The sequence below is a fragment of the Gorilla gorilla genome, chromosome X (genome assembly GCF_029281585.2).
Source record: "Gorilla gorilla gorilla isolate KB3781 chromosome X, NHGRI_mGorGor1-v2.1_pri, whole genome shotgun sequence".
Taxonomy (NCBI): Eukaryota; Metazoa; Chordata; class Mammalia; order Primates; family Hominidae; genus Gorilla; species Gorilla gorilla.
The window spans coordinates 60,008,571-60,026,796 of NC_073247.2; the positions used below are offsets into that span (position 1 = coordinate 60,008,571).

Here is an 18,226-nt window from a genome sequence, read left to right on the forward strand (position 1 = left end):
TGAAAGTTTTAAATAACCCAAAACAAGGGAGGAAAGGTAAAACAGAGGAATGAAAAACTGACAGAACAAACCGAAAACAAATTATAAAATGGTAGGTCTAAATACAACTATATCAATAATAAATTTAAATGATCTAAACACACCAATTAAAAGAAATTGTCAAAATGAATTAAAAACCATGACCTAACTATATGCTGTCTGCCAATACAATGATATAGGTAGGATAAAAGTAAAAAGATGGCTGGTTTCAGTGTAGAGATACAGATGGCTGGAAAGGGCATCACTTCCATCCTCACAACAAGAAAAATGCTGGGCAAACTTCAAATTAAATACTTTTCTTGAAATCATCAAGGAAATAAGTTTTCTGGGAAAACAACTAACCTGAAATCTAGAAAGACAAACACCTATAGGGAGACACAGCACCTGAGCATTTGATTATCTGAGACAGATGCCTCTGAATGCCATATATGTCAGCAAGAAAATTAAGGTAGAAACTTCCAAATAACTTGCTAAGGGCTGAGTGTGGGCTAGTGTGAGAGTGTGAGGTCCTGGGGGCTGCAGACATGGTAGTTTTGCACTTGCTTGCAGGTTTTCCCTCTAGCAACTCCAGGAGGCACTGACAGGGAAGGTTGGGAGAATCCTGAGAAGACTAAGGAAGGGTGACAGAAGTCATTGTTGAAACTCCACTCTGCCCAATCTTCTCAATGCCCCACATAAAGCAAAAGCCTTAATTCACAGGCTGAAGAAAACCTATTGCTTGAGGTCACTGGTGCAACCCCACAGCAGTTGGGAGAAAATATGGAAGTCACCATTGAAACTCTGCCCAGACCCACCTTCCTTAGTTTCTATAGTGTGATCAGTGCCTGCAGCTTAAGCCTTTATTTCTGTAAGGGAGATAGGAGAAATGCACCAACGTGGAGTTTGGCAGCAGCTGCTCTTCTTGCCAGCACCATGGGGGAACTTTCTCTGGATTCTCTGTGTGAGCCTAGTGGTAGTACTAGGGGAGAAGCCTACAAGAGGGTAACCTCACATGAATAAGTCTTTTGGGAGCTTCACATTCTCATGCTAGCTCACACTAGGTTCCCAGGACTTCATCAAAATTTATTGTTTAATCTACACACTGGTTCCTGCCCCCTTGTAAGCGTAAGGCACAGAGTCCTGTGTCTCCCTGCAGGTGCCTGTCTCTCTCCAGATTTTGGTATAGCATTTACCCTATGACCTTGGTCCTCTGATGAGTCAAAGAAAAGTTGGCCAGGTGTGGTGGCTCACAGCTGTAATTCCAGCACTTTGGGAGGCCGAGGCAGGTGGATCACTTGAGGTCAGGAGTTCGAGACCAGCCTGGCCAACATGGTGAAACCATGTCTCTACTTAAAAAAAAAAAAAAATTAGCCAGGCGTGGTGGTGGGTGCCTGTAATCTCAGTTACTCAGGAGGCGGAGGTTGCAGTGAGCCAAGATTGCACCACTGCACCCTAGCCTGGGTGACATCTCAAAAAAAAAAAAAAGGCAAAAAGAAAAGAAAAAGAAAAGTAATTAATTTACAGTTTAACCAGCTTTTTTCTTGGATGGGATACGAGCAAAATTTTTTCATTGCTCCATCTCTGAACTTTTGGGTCATATGGTATATATATATTTAAGTTTATAGAAAATTGCCAAACTGTCCTTCAGAGTGGCTGTACAATTTTGCACTCATGTTATTAACATATGGGAGATCTAGTAGTTCTACATCCTTACCCATGCTTGATATTGTCAGTAACTTTTCTTTCAGTGAGTCAAGTAAGTGAGTAATGGTATCTTTTGCGGTTTTAATTTTCATTTCCCAAATGGCCAGTGATGCTGTGCATCTTTTCCTTTGCTAATTTTCCATCTGTATATTCTCTTTGGTTTAGTGACCATGACATTTGCCAACTTACAAATTGGGTTGTGTGTTTTCTTGTTATTGAGTTTAGAGAGTTCTTTAAATTTTATGAATATAAGGCTTTAGTCAGATAGATGATTTACAAACATCTCCCAGTCTATAGTTGTCTTTTTTTTGAAGTTAGTATTTTATTGTTTTAAGGACATTGAAGAGGGCTCATGAAAATGTAAACATAGGTAGAATTTTATCATACACATATGTCCTCAAATTATAGCCTAATCCTCCCTTCTCTTGCATAATCAGAAGCCAATTACCCTAGCTTTGACATTTTAAAGATACCTTGAACAATGAATCAAGTGATTTGAAGTTCTAAGGTCAAAATGCTGGGCAGCAAAAGGCTTGACCTTGTGAAGAAAAGATTGTATCAATTCAACTTAATGATCTTCTATGATAGAAAAACCTTAATGATCAAGAGACACTAATAACATTTTTATTCTTCAGGCCTAAGTTTGGCTTCTATTTCTATTTTATAATCTTATTAATGATTAAGTTGGATGGTTTAGGAATCATACTCCAAGGAACCCAGGGGTTCTATACAGCAGGGGTCCCAGCCCCCAGGCCATAAACCAGTACAGTCCCGTGGCCTGTTAGGAACCGGGCTGGACAGCAGGAGGTGAGTGGTGGGCAAGCCAGCATTACCACCTGAGCTCCACCTCCTGTCACATCACTGGTGGCATTAGATTCTCATAGGAGAGCAAACCCTATTGTGAACTATGCATGCAAGGGATCTAGGTTGTGTGCACTCCTTATAAGAATATAGCTAACGCATGATGATCTGAGGTGGAACAGTTTCATCTCGAAACCATCTCTCCCTACTCCCCAGTCTGTGGAAAAATTATCTTTCACAAAACTGGTCCCTGGTGCCAAAAAGGTTGAGGACTGGTGCTGTAGAGGATTCGCAGAGGCTGCCTAAGAAATTGGGAGTGCAGGGATAGAGATGATGAACCTCTGACCTCTCCTCTCTGGCTTCAAGTGCAGTAGCTCTAATTGTTTTATTATTAGGTTTGGCTACTTTTTTTGTTTAATACCCATTTTTATTTTGAAATGATTTATAGAACAGTTGTAAAGATAATACAGAAACTTCTCATATACTTTTCACCTAGATTCATCTAATGTTAACATCTAATATAACCACAGTACGTTTGTCAAAACTAAGAGATTAACATTGGTAATATACTACTAACTAAATGATAAACTTTATTCAGATTTCATTAATTTTTCCACTATCCTTTTAATGTTCCAGGATACCACAATGCATTTAGAGAAGTTTTTCTTTTAATTCTATTAACAGTATTAAGAGCACAATGCAAAAGTATCAAATTTTTATGAAGTCTGATTTATCAATTTTTTTCTTTCATGAATTGTGCTTTTGGTGTCATGTCTAAGAATTCATTGATAAAGTAAAAGTCTCTTTTTATAAAACTTTCTTGAAAACTTTTATAGTTTTACAGTTTACATTTAGATATATGACCCATTTTGTGTTAATTTTTATATATGGTATGAGGTTTAATAGTGGTTAATTTTTGTTGCATATGACCATCCAATTTTCCTCATACCATTTACTGAAGATACTATCCTTTATCTGTAGAACTACTTTGGCACCTTTGTCAAAAACCAACTGGCCATACTTGTGTAGGCCAATCTCTGGATCCTATTCTTTTTCATTGATCTATGTGCCTTGATTACTGTCACTTTATAATAATTTTAAAAATCAGATTGTTCAGTGTCCAGATCTTAGTTTCTAAATACCATTTCTTAATACAAGGAAGCCAAAAACCTGGAGAAATGGCTGATTCTAGAGCAGGTGAACTTGTCTTATCATGCAGTGCCAGGAAGTAAACAAAAGCTAAAAAACAAAAACAAAAAAAGATGACTGTGATATCAAAAGTGTGTAGGAACCAATCTGAAAGAGGTCCCAATGTATAAGCTAGAAAAATCTGAGTCACAAAACACATGGCAACTGTATTGGAATAGAACTCAAAAAATAAAAAGGAATCCATGAGTCCATACTGATATAAATGAACAATTTAATAAGTAAATAAATGGAGAAGAGACAGATCTTTCTTATGGAATAATTCCAAACAATAAATGTAGAAGGAATGAATGAAATAGAAAATCACTATTAGAACAGCACAGTAATAATTGCTCTAGGTAAGGTCCATGGATTAATACTAAAATTAGACACCTAAACGTTAAGGAGAAAAAGGTTATTTGCATTGCCTCAAAGTATTTCCCCTCAAATACGCATTAGTTACTGTAGAGATTTTAACATATATCCACAAATTCTTTTATATTCTTCCCCGCAGGAGGTGGAGCTTAACTCTCTTCCCCTTGGGTGTGAGCTGGACTTAGTGATACACTTCTAATGAATAGAATAAGAAAAGGGGAAAATAGTAATTTTACAGTGGAGAAACTTGACATACATCATCTTAATCAAGTGATGAAGGTTAATGTCACCAGGAAGAATTCATGTTTACATCACATACCCTCTGATATGATGTGATGAGAAGGGTACTTTACCTCAACAGTATTCTTCCCCAAAATCCATTATCCTAGTCCAATCATGAGACTCAATTAAACTCAAATTGAGGGGCAGTGTAAAATTTACCTGCAAGCACTCTTCAAAACCAGTTAATGAGATTCCGCCAACTTTCTTACTTTTCTTCAAAATTGCGTTAGCCATTCTAATTCATTTGCTTTTCCTTATAGATTTTCGAATCAGACTGTCTTATATGTACAAGAAGTCCTCCTAGGATTTTGATTAGTATTGTGTTAAATCTATATATCAATTTGTCTTTACTATGTTGGGTTTTCAAATCATGAACACAGCATGTATTTCCACTTATTTAGGTCCTCTTTGACTTTTATGATCAGTGTTTTATAGTTTTCAGCACACAGATTCTGTACATATTTTGTGATATTTATATCTAGGCACGTCAGTGTTTTGACTGTAAATGTTTTCTTAATTTCAGTTTCAAATTCTATGTTGTTTTTATTTGTTTGCTTTTTTTAAAATTATACTTTAAGTTTTAGGGTACATGTGCACAATGTGCAAGTTAGTTACATATGTATACATGTCCCATGCTGGTGTGCTGCACCCATTAACTCGTCATTTACATTAGGTATATCTCCAAAGGCTATCCCTCCCCCCTCCCCCCACCCCACAACAGGCCCCGATGTGTGATGTTCCCCTTCCTGTGTCCATGTGTTCTCATTGTTCAATTCCCACCTATGAGTGAGAACATGCGGTGTTTGGTTTTTTGCCCTTGTGATAGTTTGCTGAGAATGATGGTTTCCAGCTTCATCCATGTCCCTACAAAGGACATGAACTCATCATTTTTTACGGCTGCATAGTATTCCATGCTGTATATGTGCCACATTTGACAGACACTCACTTTGTCGCCCAGGCTGGAGTGCAGTGTGGCACGATCTCAGCTCATTGCAACCTCTGCTTCCCAGGTTCAAGCAATTCTCTTGCCTCAGCCTCCCAAGAAGCTAGAACTACAAGTGCGTACCACCATACCTGGCTAATTTTTGTATTTTTAATGGAGATGGGGGTTTCACCAAGTTGGCCAGGCTGGTCTTGGACTCCTGGCCTCAAGTGATTTGCCCACCTCAGCCGCCTAAAGTGCTGGGATTACAGGCCTGAGCCACCATGCCTGGCCCCAATTATATGTTGTTAATATATAGAAATCCAATCGGTTTTTGTGTGATGACCTTGTATATTGCTGCCTTGCTTAAGTTACTTGTTGGTTCTAAGAAGGTTTTTTTTTGTAGATTTCTTGGGATTTTCTATGTAGACGATTATGTTGTCTGCAAATAAGGTAATTTTTACTTCTTCCTTTCCAATCTGAATGCCTTATATGTCTTTTTTCTTGCCTTATTATGCTGGCTAAGACTCCCAGCATGATGTTGAACAGATGTAGTTAGAACAGAAATCTTTGTCTTGTTTCTAATCTTTGGAGGAAAGCATTCAGTCTTTCACCATAAAATACAATGTTAGCTGTCGGTTTTTTGCAGATCTCTTTACAAATTGAGAAAATTTCCTTCTAGTTCTACTTCACCAAGAGTTTTTATCATGAATGGATGCTGTATTTTGTCAAATGCTTCTTCTGCATCAATTGATATTATCAGATGATTTTTCTTCTTTAGACTGTTAATATCAAATATTAAATTGATTGATTATTGAATATTGAATTCGCATTGCATTCCTGGAATGCTGGTTGTGCTGTATTATTGAATTAATTAATGAATGGTTGTGCTGTATTATTCTTATTGCTAGATTCAATTTGCTAATATTTTGTTGCGGATTCTTACATTTATGTTAGTGACAATCCTAAGAACCCCAAATATTTATGCATCTAATAACAGAGTCACAAAATACATGATGAGAAATACACGAATCTATGATTACTGTCTGAGATTACAATATTTCTTTCTCAATAATTGATAGAACATGTTGGCAGAAAATCAGCAAGGATACAATAGACAATAATCTGAAAGACACAAACCACCAAGCCTCACTCAGGAAGAAATAGATAAGCTGAATAACTCTTTATCTGAATAACCCTTTAAAGAAATTGAAACTGTAGCTTAAAAATGTTTCCAAGAAGAAAACTCCAAGCCTAGATGGCATCACTGAAGTATTCTACCAAATATTTAAGGAAGAAATAATACCAATTCTATGCAAAACCTTCCAAAATATTGAGGAGGAAAGAATGCTTTCCTACTCATTCTATGAGGCCAGAATTTCTTAATTCCAAAATTGGACAAAGATATTAATAGAAAAGGAAAATATAAATCAACATCCATCATAAATATACATGCAAAAATTCTAAACAATATTTTAACAAATTAAATCCAGCAATACATTAAAAGAATAATACATCATGACTGAATGGAATTTATTTCAGGAATGCAGGCTGGTTTAATACTTGAAAATGAATCAATAAAATTCACCTTATTAACAGCTAAAAAAGAAAAAAATATGATTATTTTAATAGATGCAGAATGTTGAAAACTTTTGCCCTATGATCAGGAACAAGACAGAGATTTCCACTTTCCCCACTTGTGTTCAACATTGTAGTGGAGGTTCTAGGTAGTGTAGTCATGGAACGAAAGTAAGTAAAATGCATGCAGATTAGGAATAAAGTAAAATCGTCTATTCACAAATAACACAATTGTTTATGTAGAAAACATGATAGAATCTAATTAAACCAATGAAAACCTACTAAAACCAACAAGTGAGTTTAGCAAAATTGCAGGATACAAGCTCAATATAAAGAATAAGTTGTATTTCTGTCTACTAGCAACAAACAATAAAATGGAAATAAAAACAATACCATTTACAAGATCATAAAACATGAAAAACATAAGGGATAAACCTGACAAAATATATGAAAAATCTATACATTGAAAACTACAAAATATTTCTGAGAGAAACTAAGACCTGCATAATTGAAGAAACACAAAAAAAGAAAAAAAAAGACCTACATAAATGAAGAGATATATCTTGTTCACGGGTCTGAAGACTCAATATTGTTAAGATGTCAATTCTCCCCAAATTGATCTATAAATTTGGTGCATTCTCAATCAGAATTACTGAAGGTTTTTTGGGGGGTAGAAATTGACAAGCTGATTCCATAATTCATGTGGAAATGCGAAGGACCAAGATTAGTCAAAGTAGGATTTCAAGAGTTACTACAAAACTATGTCACAGTAGTGTGACATTGGCATAAAGATAAACAAATAGATTAGCATAGCACAGAGAGTCCAAAAATAAACTCACACTTATACAAACAACTGACTTTTGGCAAAGGTATACAGGTAGAGACATAACAACCAGCAAAGGCCAGCATGACCAACGTACCCTCACTAATTACCTGTGAAGGGATACATGCATAAGAGGAGGCTTGCCCAGGAGAAAGAAGTCCAAAGCCAGATGAGCTTTCTAGCACAAGTGAGAGGACTGCACACCATCAGTGAAGACTGAAGTGACAAGCACAACTATGAAATGGGGCTCAGTTGGCACAGAAAGGTGAACCTGGTGGTTTCTGTATAAGGAGACTGGGAAACAAGGGCTTCTCCTTCTGATGGTGGAGCTGTCAAGGACAGAATCTTCCTTCCTCTCCAGTTGCTTCAGGTGAACTACTCGGAAATGCTGACACTAAGTAATAGCTATCTGAATAGATATGAGCATGTGTGCAGCAACTGAATGGGTATGAGTAGTATTTGAAGGAGTTCACAGGTAGTTGGAGTAACAGTTTAAAATAACATACTTTGTCAATCCATGTCAAGATTTCCAGGAACTCTCCTTTGCAATCATGAAAATTGCCTTTATGTTTACCAGTCAGTGTTTAGAAAAATCATCTCACAAAATATTTATATTCATAATATTTATATTCGTGCCCTTATTGTGGCATACAGTAGGTCAAAGGACACCAGAGAAAAGATCCTCCTCTGACCCACAGCCTCAGTCTCCAGCTCCAGTGGCCTCTGCAGTTTGCAAGCATGCTTCCAAGACTTAGCACATGATGTTTCTTCTGTCAGTCCTGCATTCTGCACACGTGGGCACCTATACCACATCACCTCTCATGGATGGCGCTCATGGGGTTACTAAGCTTCTCCTTGAGCTGAGGGATTTAAAGGAACTACTGGATCCATAGGGTAGCACAAGGTGAAGAAGCATACATGTTTATGTTTATGATTCAGGCTTAAACCAGAATCGGAAAGATACAGATTTAATTCCAGGCATAACTTGCCAGAGGGTGTGACATTAGACAAGTTGTACATACTCTCAAGCCCCTATTTCTTCATGTAGGAATTTTTTTTCATGAAGAAATGTTTAAGGAAGTGGACAGAAAATGGTCCATGAGGATGTTTGCTGCAGCATGAATGATCATCTAAAATGATAAATATATGGAAACACATGCACTAAAATGACAAATAGAAGATAGGTTTTTAATGAATGCTGGAACTCCAGAGTTGTTTCTTGATTCTCCTCTTTCTGATTTTGTGGATTGTTTATGAGCATGAATTACTTGAATAACAATGTTCAAACGTATTATTTATCAAAAGTGCAAATTCAAACAGTAGTGTGGTGTTTCCTCCCATCAAATAGCAGAAAACAGTAGAATTAGTCAATTTTTAGTGATTGGATTATTTGTAAGGAGCAGATATCACCTGTGACATAAAATGAATACAATGAAAGTGACATCTGTAATCATCACAACGATACAAACAAGGGCTTGGGATCACCTACATCCTTGATCAGAGTGCTTGCTTTGCACTAATGTTGCCTGAGGATGAGGTTCTCTGGGAAGGCTCATGGTGCTGGGCAAATCGGGATTTCTTTTTCAGTTCAGATCTAAGCTCTCACACAGAAAGGACCTTACCTGTCCTCTCATTCCTTCACAGCATCCTAGAGAAACTTGATCCTATGCAGAGAACACAGCAGCTGCCAACCGACAGGCACCAAGGTCAGGGAGGCAGCAGGCTGCAGATAGCCTTTCCAAGTGATAATAGGAAACACCTGAGAGCTAATGAAAGCACTTTACCTGAGGAGAAACAGGAGGCTGAGACTAGAGCCCACAGTTTATGCTGATTGCAGAGTGTGAGATCTCAGTCTCTCAATAAATCTTTATTTAATCTACATAAAGAACTGAGTAGTAGGAGCAGCTCCTGCTTAGATATAAAAAGTGGTTATCCCTGATTGGTGATATCAAGGAAGAATTATATATTCTTCACACTTGGCTCTGTATTGACTCTACATCTTATCTGTAGGAGAGAGGGAGAGAAGGAGAGGGAGATCTGGCAATTCTACTTCTGCCATGGGGGATCTTTCTAACTCTCAAAGAATGTGCGCTTCTTTAAGGGTAACCTGCAGAGTCTGAGAACGGTCCAGGTCCAGGCATGCAAGGACAGAAAGGATATTTTTCCCCCAGGGGTTTAGCGGGGGCGGGAGGGGGTGGACAGAGATGTGCAGGGCAAGCTCCTTTCTGTCCTGCAGGCACCCATCTAACTTTTGCCCAAAGCAGTAACAGTGGGCTTCTGTCCCCCTACCCCCAACCCCCCACACCTTCTCTGACAGCAGAAGATCAGACCACCTAGGTGATGGTGAAGCTCTTTGACGTGCACCAGGTGCAGGAGACCTATGACCCCTAGCACTGCCTTTTATCTGGTGGGTTCCCCTTGGAGAACCATATATCTTTGGAGCCCCAGAACATGCTGGTTGCACAAGAACAAAGCACACTTACTGTCTGAGAGGAAGGCTGGTGGTGTGGTAGCACTATTGAACCTCTTTTCTTTTGAGATCATATTGTACATACACAGTGCTACATAACTGGATGTTTCAAGTTAATAACTTAAAATGAACAGCACCACTATTACAGGAAATATTATTCAGCACTGGTTTTGGTAGTCACCCATATTTCATTTTCAAGTGTGCCATAATTTACTTATATAGCAAGTCCATGACCATGCTATTATAAATTAAGCTGTTTTGGAAGTCCCATGTATCCAAATTTTTGTTCACATGGTTAAAGAAAAAAAACATTCAGTGGTAGTTGTTAAAGCACAGTAAGGAAAACCTTATTTAGGACCGTGGTGATGGGTATAGGGACCATTGCAATGGGATCTTGCAGTGAGGGAGACAGACTGGGCTCAATACTGAATACAGCGCAGGCCAGTGGGAATGTATAGCGAAGGAGCAGTATGGCGGTCCGTGGGTGGAAAATTACTAAGAGGAAACATCAGGGGTAAGGGGGATTATGGCTAAACCCACCTAGCAGGATTCTTGCTGAAGACAGGCCAAGGGGAATCAGACATCACCTGGGGGATGGTGGAAGATGAAGAACCCCATGCGATAGCAAGTATGATCAGATACTGAGGATGGAGGGTTCATGCCACATTGACTTAGCAGGGCTCTTTGCTAAAACTGGGTTGTACAAGGAAATGCACAGATGGGCCTAGGAGAAGAAGTTTCAGAAGCCTGACTTAAAAGTTTGGCCAAGCAAGGAATATTTGTCAACATTCAAGACAGTTTCCTTAACATTAAAGTCCTAGAAGTAGAAATGCTGGGTCACAGGATTTTTTATTTTTTGAGACAGGGTCTTGCTCTGTTGCCCAAGCTGGAGTGCAGTGGTGTGATCTTGGCTCACTGCAACCTCAACCTCCTGGGCTCAAGCTATCCTCCCACCTCAGCCTCTCAAGTAGCTGGGACTACAGGTGTGCACCACCATGCCCAGCTAATTTTTGTATTTTTTGTAAAGACAGGGTCTTGCCATGTTGCCCAGGATGGTCTCGAACTCCTGGGCTCAAGAAATCCACCCACCTCAGCATCCCAAAGTGCTAGGATTACAGGCATGAGCTGCCGCACCTGGCCTGGATTTTTGTGCAAATGTTTAGGCTTGTTTATGTATGTGGGTTTATCATCCTTCTCCTTTACATTTTTTTCTGGATTCCTATCATGCTTAAAATGGCTTTGCACTCTCTGAGAACCTAAGCTTTCACACATCTCTGGGAAGACTGAATACCCTCTTGAGGGCCACTGAGGTAGCAGCACTGAGAAAAAATTAAAGGGTAAATTTGCAGGTGAAATGCAGAGCTGGGAACATTCCTAGATCCAGAAGGACAGAACATTTTGCAGGAGGGGCCAGAAGCCAGAAACAAGCCCTTCTCAGCACCGAGCAGGCCCTTCCTCCAGGTGGCACAGAGCCTCTAGGAGGCGGGAGAGGGCTGAAAAGACAACCCACGTGACACACCCCCGAGGTTTGGGATTGGCTGGTGGGGTTGACACTGCTGAGGTCTAAACAAGGAGGCAGAAGCAGGTAGGTGCCACTTCTCTTCCCTTCTTCATTCTTCGCCAGGCTCTCTGCTGACTCAAGTGTAAGTGAGAACAGGTGTGAGTGAGTGGGCCGGCGGGCTTCTGGTGGGTCGGGCACTGTGGTCCCTGGCCTCAGAGAAGGAAGGGCCTCGAGGTCATCATCCTTCTCCTAGCAGGCAGCTATGCGGCGGGGCAGGGACAGGGGAGGAAGGAGGGCCATGAAGGGGAGGAGTGTCAGCCAAGATGCTGTGAGTTTTGGAGTGGGACACTATCTGAGTCCTGGAGGCATATGAAACTGCCCATAAAGGACGGATGCTGGGGTCCTCAGTGGGGGCCAGAGAAAGGGTGGGACAGCCCGCGCTTGACAGCGCCCGCCTCAGTGCTCATGTTCACTGGGGGTCTTCCCATCAGCCCCTTCACCCACGAGGTGAACTGCCGCGGAGCTGTGAGGGTGCCGTTTGCATTCCAATTGTCGGGACTCTTTCACCTGAGACTGAGACTCAGTGGGTGGGTCCACCGATCGTTCCTCCTGGGAGTTTAAGTGTGAGGAGGAGCTGGTGGGCTTCAGGCGGGTCGGGCAGCACAGTCGCACAGTCCGTGGCCTCGGAGGAGGAAGGGCCTCACAGGCGGTGGCGCCGCCATGACCTTGTGGTTGTGGCAGGGCTGGGGCGAGGGAGGAAGTTGGGCCACGGAGGGGAGAGGGATCAGATGGAGCAAAACTTGGGGGTACTTTTTGAGGTATCTTTGAGTCCCAGAGGCGCCTGAAACTGCCAAAAGAGGACAGGTTCCGGAGTTCTCAGTGGGGACCTGGGGAGGAGGGGACCTGGGGTGGCTGTATATTAAAAAATCTCTTTATAATGGAGTTTAGTTATGAAATTAAGTCTCTTTAGGAAAGACCCCATGTTTTGATCTAGGACTTGAAGATCACTTCTCTGCCGAGCTGGCTGTGGAAGAAACAAAGCAGTTTGCAGATAGATTTATTTGATGTGATTGGAAACCAGGCGTAGTTATTATTAACTCAGGACCTATTATGGAAATCTCACAAAATTAAAAAAAATTACAATCAGCAGATGGCCATGGAAAGAGTCGAGTATAATTACTCCTTTTTATTGCAGTCTTCAGTTCACGATCTTCTAGTTGCAGCGATGAGTGCACGAGTGAGATCAAGATCCAGAGGAAGAGGAGATGGTCAGGAGGCTCCCAATGTGGTTGCATTCGTGGCTGTGAGTACATTTCAGTATCTTATTTCCATTGGCAGAAATGTATTTTTCTGAAAGAAAATCGAAAACATTGTTAACCAATATAGATCTGTTATATAAAGGACTTCCCTGCTGAAAATAGTTGCAAACTAAATCACATTAATGAGACATTGAGCAAGGAGACTTATTTTCTGATATTGTCTGCATATGTATGTTGTTAAGAGTCTGGAAATAGTCTTATGACTTTCCTATCATGCTTATTAATAAATAATAAAGCCCAGAGAAGATGAAAATGGGTTCCAGAATTATCGGTCCTTGCAGGTAACTCCTTAAAGTATATTCTATATAGGAAGAATAACTTTTCTTAAGAGTACTTACAGAGAAGATAGGAAAAACCTCTTCAGATTTATTAGTGACTAGCTACCTTCACATAGTATGTATATTTGTGACTTCTATTGCCATGATATTAATAACAATATTCTATTTGCATCTACTCTCCCCCACGTCTCAAAAGCCCGGTGAATCTCAGCAAGAGGAACCACCAACTGACAATCAGGATATTGAACCTGGACGAGAGAGAGAAGGAACACCTCCGATCGAAGGTGAGAAGGGCATGGAGGAGCATTTTGTGTTTCATGTATGATTTTATACTAGTAACAGGAATAAATAAACCATCCCCTAAAAATTGGCTGGAAACCTGTAAAGTAATCCTTGGTAAGGGAATAGTGTAGTTTTCAGCTGCCGTAGTCCTTGTGATAAATTTTCTCTTCAGCATTTTACTTATCTCATATCTTAAGAGTTCTTTGGCATACTTGGAAAATACAATCCTTGCCAAGACTCTATATTAGCAAACAAAAGGAAACTACATTAAATTTAGACAAAATTGTAAACTGTTTCATGAGTTAAACTTGGTTTTATTGGGATATTATTTTTCTGGGCATAAGTCATTGCATTAAAAGTTTGAGCAAACCTAGATATATTATGATTAGATCTTACATAGCAATTTTTAGAAAATGTCATAATTCAGAGAAATAAAAATGTGAAATCCTTTTAGTTGCCGTTAAAAGTCTTCAATACTTTTGTCTTTCTGAACCATAATCTATTTGTCGTATATTTATTTTTTAACTTTTTACTTAGAAAGGATTTAAAATGTAAGGAAAAGTTATCTAAGTACAGTGAACTCCTGTGTATTCTTCACCTTGATTCACTGATTGCTATAACATTTTGCCATTTATCTCCCTGTTTTTACCATATTAATATATTATTGCTGAACCACTTGAGAGTTTCAAATATCACAACTGTTTACTCTGTAAGTAATTCAGTATGTATCTGCTAAAAATATGGATCATCTCTTAAATAACCTCAGAACAGTTATCAAATTCAGGAAAATTAGCATTGAGAAAACATCTAATATATAGTCCATTGCAGTTTTGTCAATTGGCCTAGGAATGTCTTTTATAGGATTTTTTTCCTGATCCAGGATCTAATCTAAGACTACTCATTGCATTTAGTTGTCATATCTCTCTGGTCTTCTTTAATCTGGAAGTGTTCCTCGGTCTTTCTTTGCCTGTCATGACATTGACAACTAGAATCCAAACCAGTTGTTTTATAAAATGTTCTTTAATTTGGGTTTGTCTTATGTTAATATTTTTACAGACTTTTTCTCATTCATTTACTGGGGCTTGCTAGGTGCCGGGTAATGTGCTAAGTGCTGAAGATATAAATGAGATAATGATTTCTGCCTTGAGCTCACAATCTAATCAGGGAAATTCATGTAAACAAATAACTGCTGTAATGAGTGATTTACAGTAACAGAAGTATATGTAGATCGTGAAAGTGACAACTAAGTTGTCTTAAACAGTCGTAGGAAAAGAAAACTTCATAGTAGAGATAATATTCTTCCCCATTTTCTAGTAGAAAATTCCAATGCCCATTGCACTCATGCATCACATTTGTTAGAATACAAGCCTACAGAGCTTTATTTAATAGCACTAATTTATAATTTACTGCTTACTTATATCAATAACTTTTTTATTTATATAAGAACGTAAAGTAGAAGGTGATTGCCAGGAAATGGATCTGGAAAAGACTGGGAGTGAGCGTGGAGATGGCTCTGATGTAAAAGAGAAGACTCCACCTAATCCTAAGCATGCTAAGACTAAAGAAGCAGGTACGTTATTCATTTGGAATGGAAGTCATGGGGTTACTCTTCTTCTATAATATACTTTAATAACAAGTCTCGCATACAAATATTATTTGAAAGGTAGTTCAGACACCAAATACTTGATTCAAAGACAGTGTCAGGGTAAAAATGAATTAGGTCAAAGCCATGTTGTTGAATTATAAAATATGAAAGTATTATTACTTTGGAGTAGAAATCTTCCAAAACTCAAGGCAAGTGATCAAATACTTTTAAAAGTATATGCATTACTTAACATACCCCAGGGGCAATTGGGTATCTAAATGACACATAGTGTTGCTTTAAGAAAAAAATTTGCTAGAATTGTTTATCACAAATCGCTTTTAGGCACTAACAAGTAAGATAGATCTGTATGTTTTGAATTTTCCAAGTTGGTTTGTTGTTTTTTTAAAAAATTGTGAGCTAGACTGAGAAACAGTAGCAGTTTCCCTCCCATTTTAATGTCATCTATATGGTAGTGGCTTAAATAAACCAATAAGACCATGTATATATTTTTTAACAGGCATATCTGGCCTCCAACCATGTAATTTTTATCATCTAAATCAGGACACTTTTGAGAGGGAAAGGGAATGCTATGAATACAACATCAGGTTAACAGGTGCCAATGAGACAAATGGCCACCCTGGTATAAAGAATCCACATAAAGATTTAACTAGATCAATGAATTATTTTTGCACTTTTGCTCAAAGAGACAAACCAAATGGAATGGCATTCTTTGACCTCTCTTTAGTCAGCTAAACAATTCCTTAGCTAATATATAATTAGCAGAATGTTTTTAGTCAATACATTTGAGTGACACTGTGTTTGCTTGCTTGTTTTTTGCTTCTTGGACTTTTTGTTTGATTAAAAAATCAAAACAAAACAAAACTGAAATCAGTGGCTGTTTTTGCCCTCTACTTAAAATGATCTTTAAATGGGCTCATAGCATTTAATCTGTTCTGGCTTGAGAAGTCTTTGTTTCCTCGTACCACTAGAGTGAGGCATTTTAAAAATTAGTACACATATACCTGAAAATGTACATTAGCATAGAAGTCTATGCAGTGGTTAGGGTTCTGGTTTTAATTTCATCTTAAGAAACGAAAACTAGTGTTCTTCGTGTGCTTTTAGTGTCATCTCAGTAAAGTTCTGCTAAGTAATGAACTCAACTGTTATGTTTATATTTTAGGAGATGGGCAGCCATAAGTTAAAAAGAGGACAAGCTGAAGCTACACACATGGCTGATGTCACATTGAAAATGTGACTGAAAATTTGAAAATTCTCTCAATAAAGTTTGAGTTTTCTCTGAAGAAGTCATGCGTGTCTTTTGTAAAATTTATTCCTAGGAAATTGACACTATTGTAAATGGTATCTTTAAAAATCCTTGTGCTCTGTTTAGAGCTGGTATATGTTTTTGTATACTGATTTTGTGTTGGGCAACATTGCTAAACTTGCCTATTCTGTTGGTTTATCCCTACATCCTTTTGGATTTTCTCCATACACAATCATACCACATGTAAATAATGATAATTCTGTTTTTTCCTTTTGAGGCTTTGTACTTTCATTTCTGGTCCTTATGACACTGGCCAGACCCCTCCAGTACAATGTTGATTAGAAGTGATGATGATGTGAATTCTTGTCATATTCCTGATGTCAAGAGGGAAACTTTCAACATTTCACTATGATAGGTTTTAAAAATATATGTAGATTCCTTCTATAGGTTGAGTATACCTAATACGAAGTCCTCCAAAATCTGAAACTGTTTGAGTGCCTCCGTGATGCTCAAAGGAAGTGCTCATTTCATATTTCAGATTTTCAGATTATGGATGTTTAACCAGTAAGTATGATGCAAGTATTCCAAAATCTGAAACGGCATTTCAGGGATGGTATACTCAACCTGTATTAGATTAAGGACTTTTCAAAAAATTCTTAGTTTTCTAAGAGTACTTACCATGCTCACCATGAATATATGTTGAATTTTATCAAACACTTGGTCTGCATCTATTGAGGTGTATGATATTTCTCCATTAAGCTGTTAATATAGCATTCCTAGAATAAGCCCAATTTAATTTGTGATATATTGTCCTTTTATGTATTACTGGTTCCTTTTCCTAATGTTTTGTTTAGGATTTTTGCACTTTTGTTCACGAGCTTGACCTATAAATTTTTAATACTCCATTCAGGCCTTGGTATCAAGGGTATTCTGGCTTCATAATATGAGTTAGAATGTATATTCTCCTTTTATTTTTCCACATAGTTCAGCTAACATTGGAATTCTTTCTTAAATGTTTGATAGAATTTGCCAGTGAGGATATCTGGACCTGGAGTTCTCTCTGTAGGGAAGTTTAAAATTGAATCAATATCTTTAGTCACATTAGGACTATTTCAATTTTCTATTTCTTCACTTTGGGTTTTATTTTTCTAGGATTTTGTCCATATTATCTAAATTTTTGTTATACAAAATAGTCCATAATATCCTCTCCTTATCCTCTTAATGCCTGTTTTCATTCATAGAACTGATCATTTGTGTCTTCTCTCTTGTATTCTTGATCAATGTCAGGGTCTTTTCAAAATAAACTAACTTTTGGCTATCCTATTTTTGTTTTACATTTTGCGAATTTTGGCTCCCACGTTTATTCTTTTACTTTGTGTTTAATTTGCTATTTTTAACTCCTTGAGATAGATGTTTAGTTCATTAATTTTCAATCTTCTTTTTAACGTATACTTCATAACTTTCTCTCTAATGAGGGCTTTAGCTGCAGTCCACAAATTATGATATTTAGTATTTTTGTTATTCAACTCAATATTTTCTAATTCACATTATTTCTTTGAATGATAGATTACTTGGAAGTGTATTTCTTCCAAACATTTGAACACTTTCTAGCTGTTGTTGTGTTACACAGTATAGATAACTGACAATATCTGTTTACAAAAGATACATCCAAAACATAAAAATTTACAGAAGTTGAAAGTAAAAGGATGGACAAAAGATATTCTGCACAAAATAATTAAAATAGGCTTTAAGGCAAATGAGCATTACTAGGAATAAAAAGGGGTATTTCACAGAGAAAAGGTTCAATTCACTAGGAAGATTTGATTTTAAATGTGAGCC

General features: G+C 38.1%; 1 protein-coding gene across 3 annotated transcripts; it reads left to right on the forward strand.

Annotated features, from left to right (window-relative positions):
- The first annotated feature begins 11,706 nt into the window (after window positions 1-11,706).
- On the forward strand, window positions 11,707-16,721 carry PAGE4 (PAGE family member 4). 3 transcript variants are annotated; one of them, XM_063703120.1, is made up of 5 exons: window positions 11,707-11,743; window positions 12,855-12,962; window positions 13,453-13,540; window positions 14,983-15,108; window positions 16,304-16,721. In XM_063703120.1, the coding sequence occupies exons 2-5, from the start codon at window positions 12,885-12,887 to the stop codon at window positions 16,318-16,320; spliced, it is 309 nt and encodes a 102-aa protein (XP_063559190.1). In that variant the 5' UTR covers window positions 11,707-11,743; window positions 12,855-12,884; the 3' UTR covers window positions 16,321-16,721. The 3 variants fall into 3 exon arrangements, with proteins under 3 accessions (XP_063559190.1, XP_063559191.1, XP_018874566.1); XM_063703121.1 differs by lacking the exon at window positions 11,707-11,743 and adding an exon at window positions 11,750-11,801; XM_019019021.3 differs by lacking the exon at window positions 11,707-11,743 and adding an exon at window positions 12,167-12,246 and having other exon boundaries at window positions 16,304-16,427.
- Window positions 16,722-18,226: the final 1,505 nt, after the last annotated feature.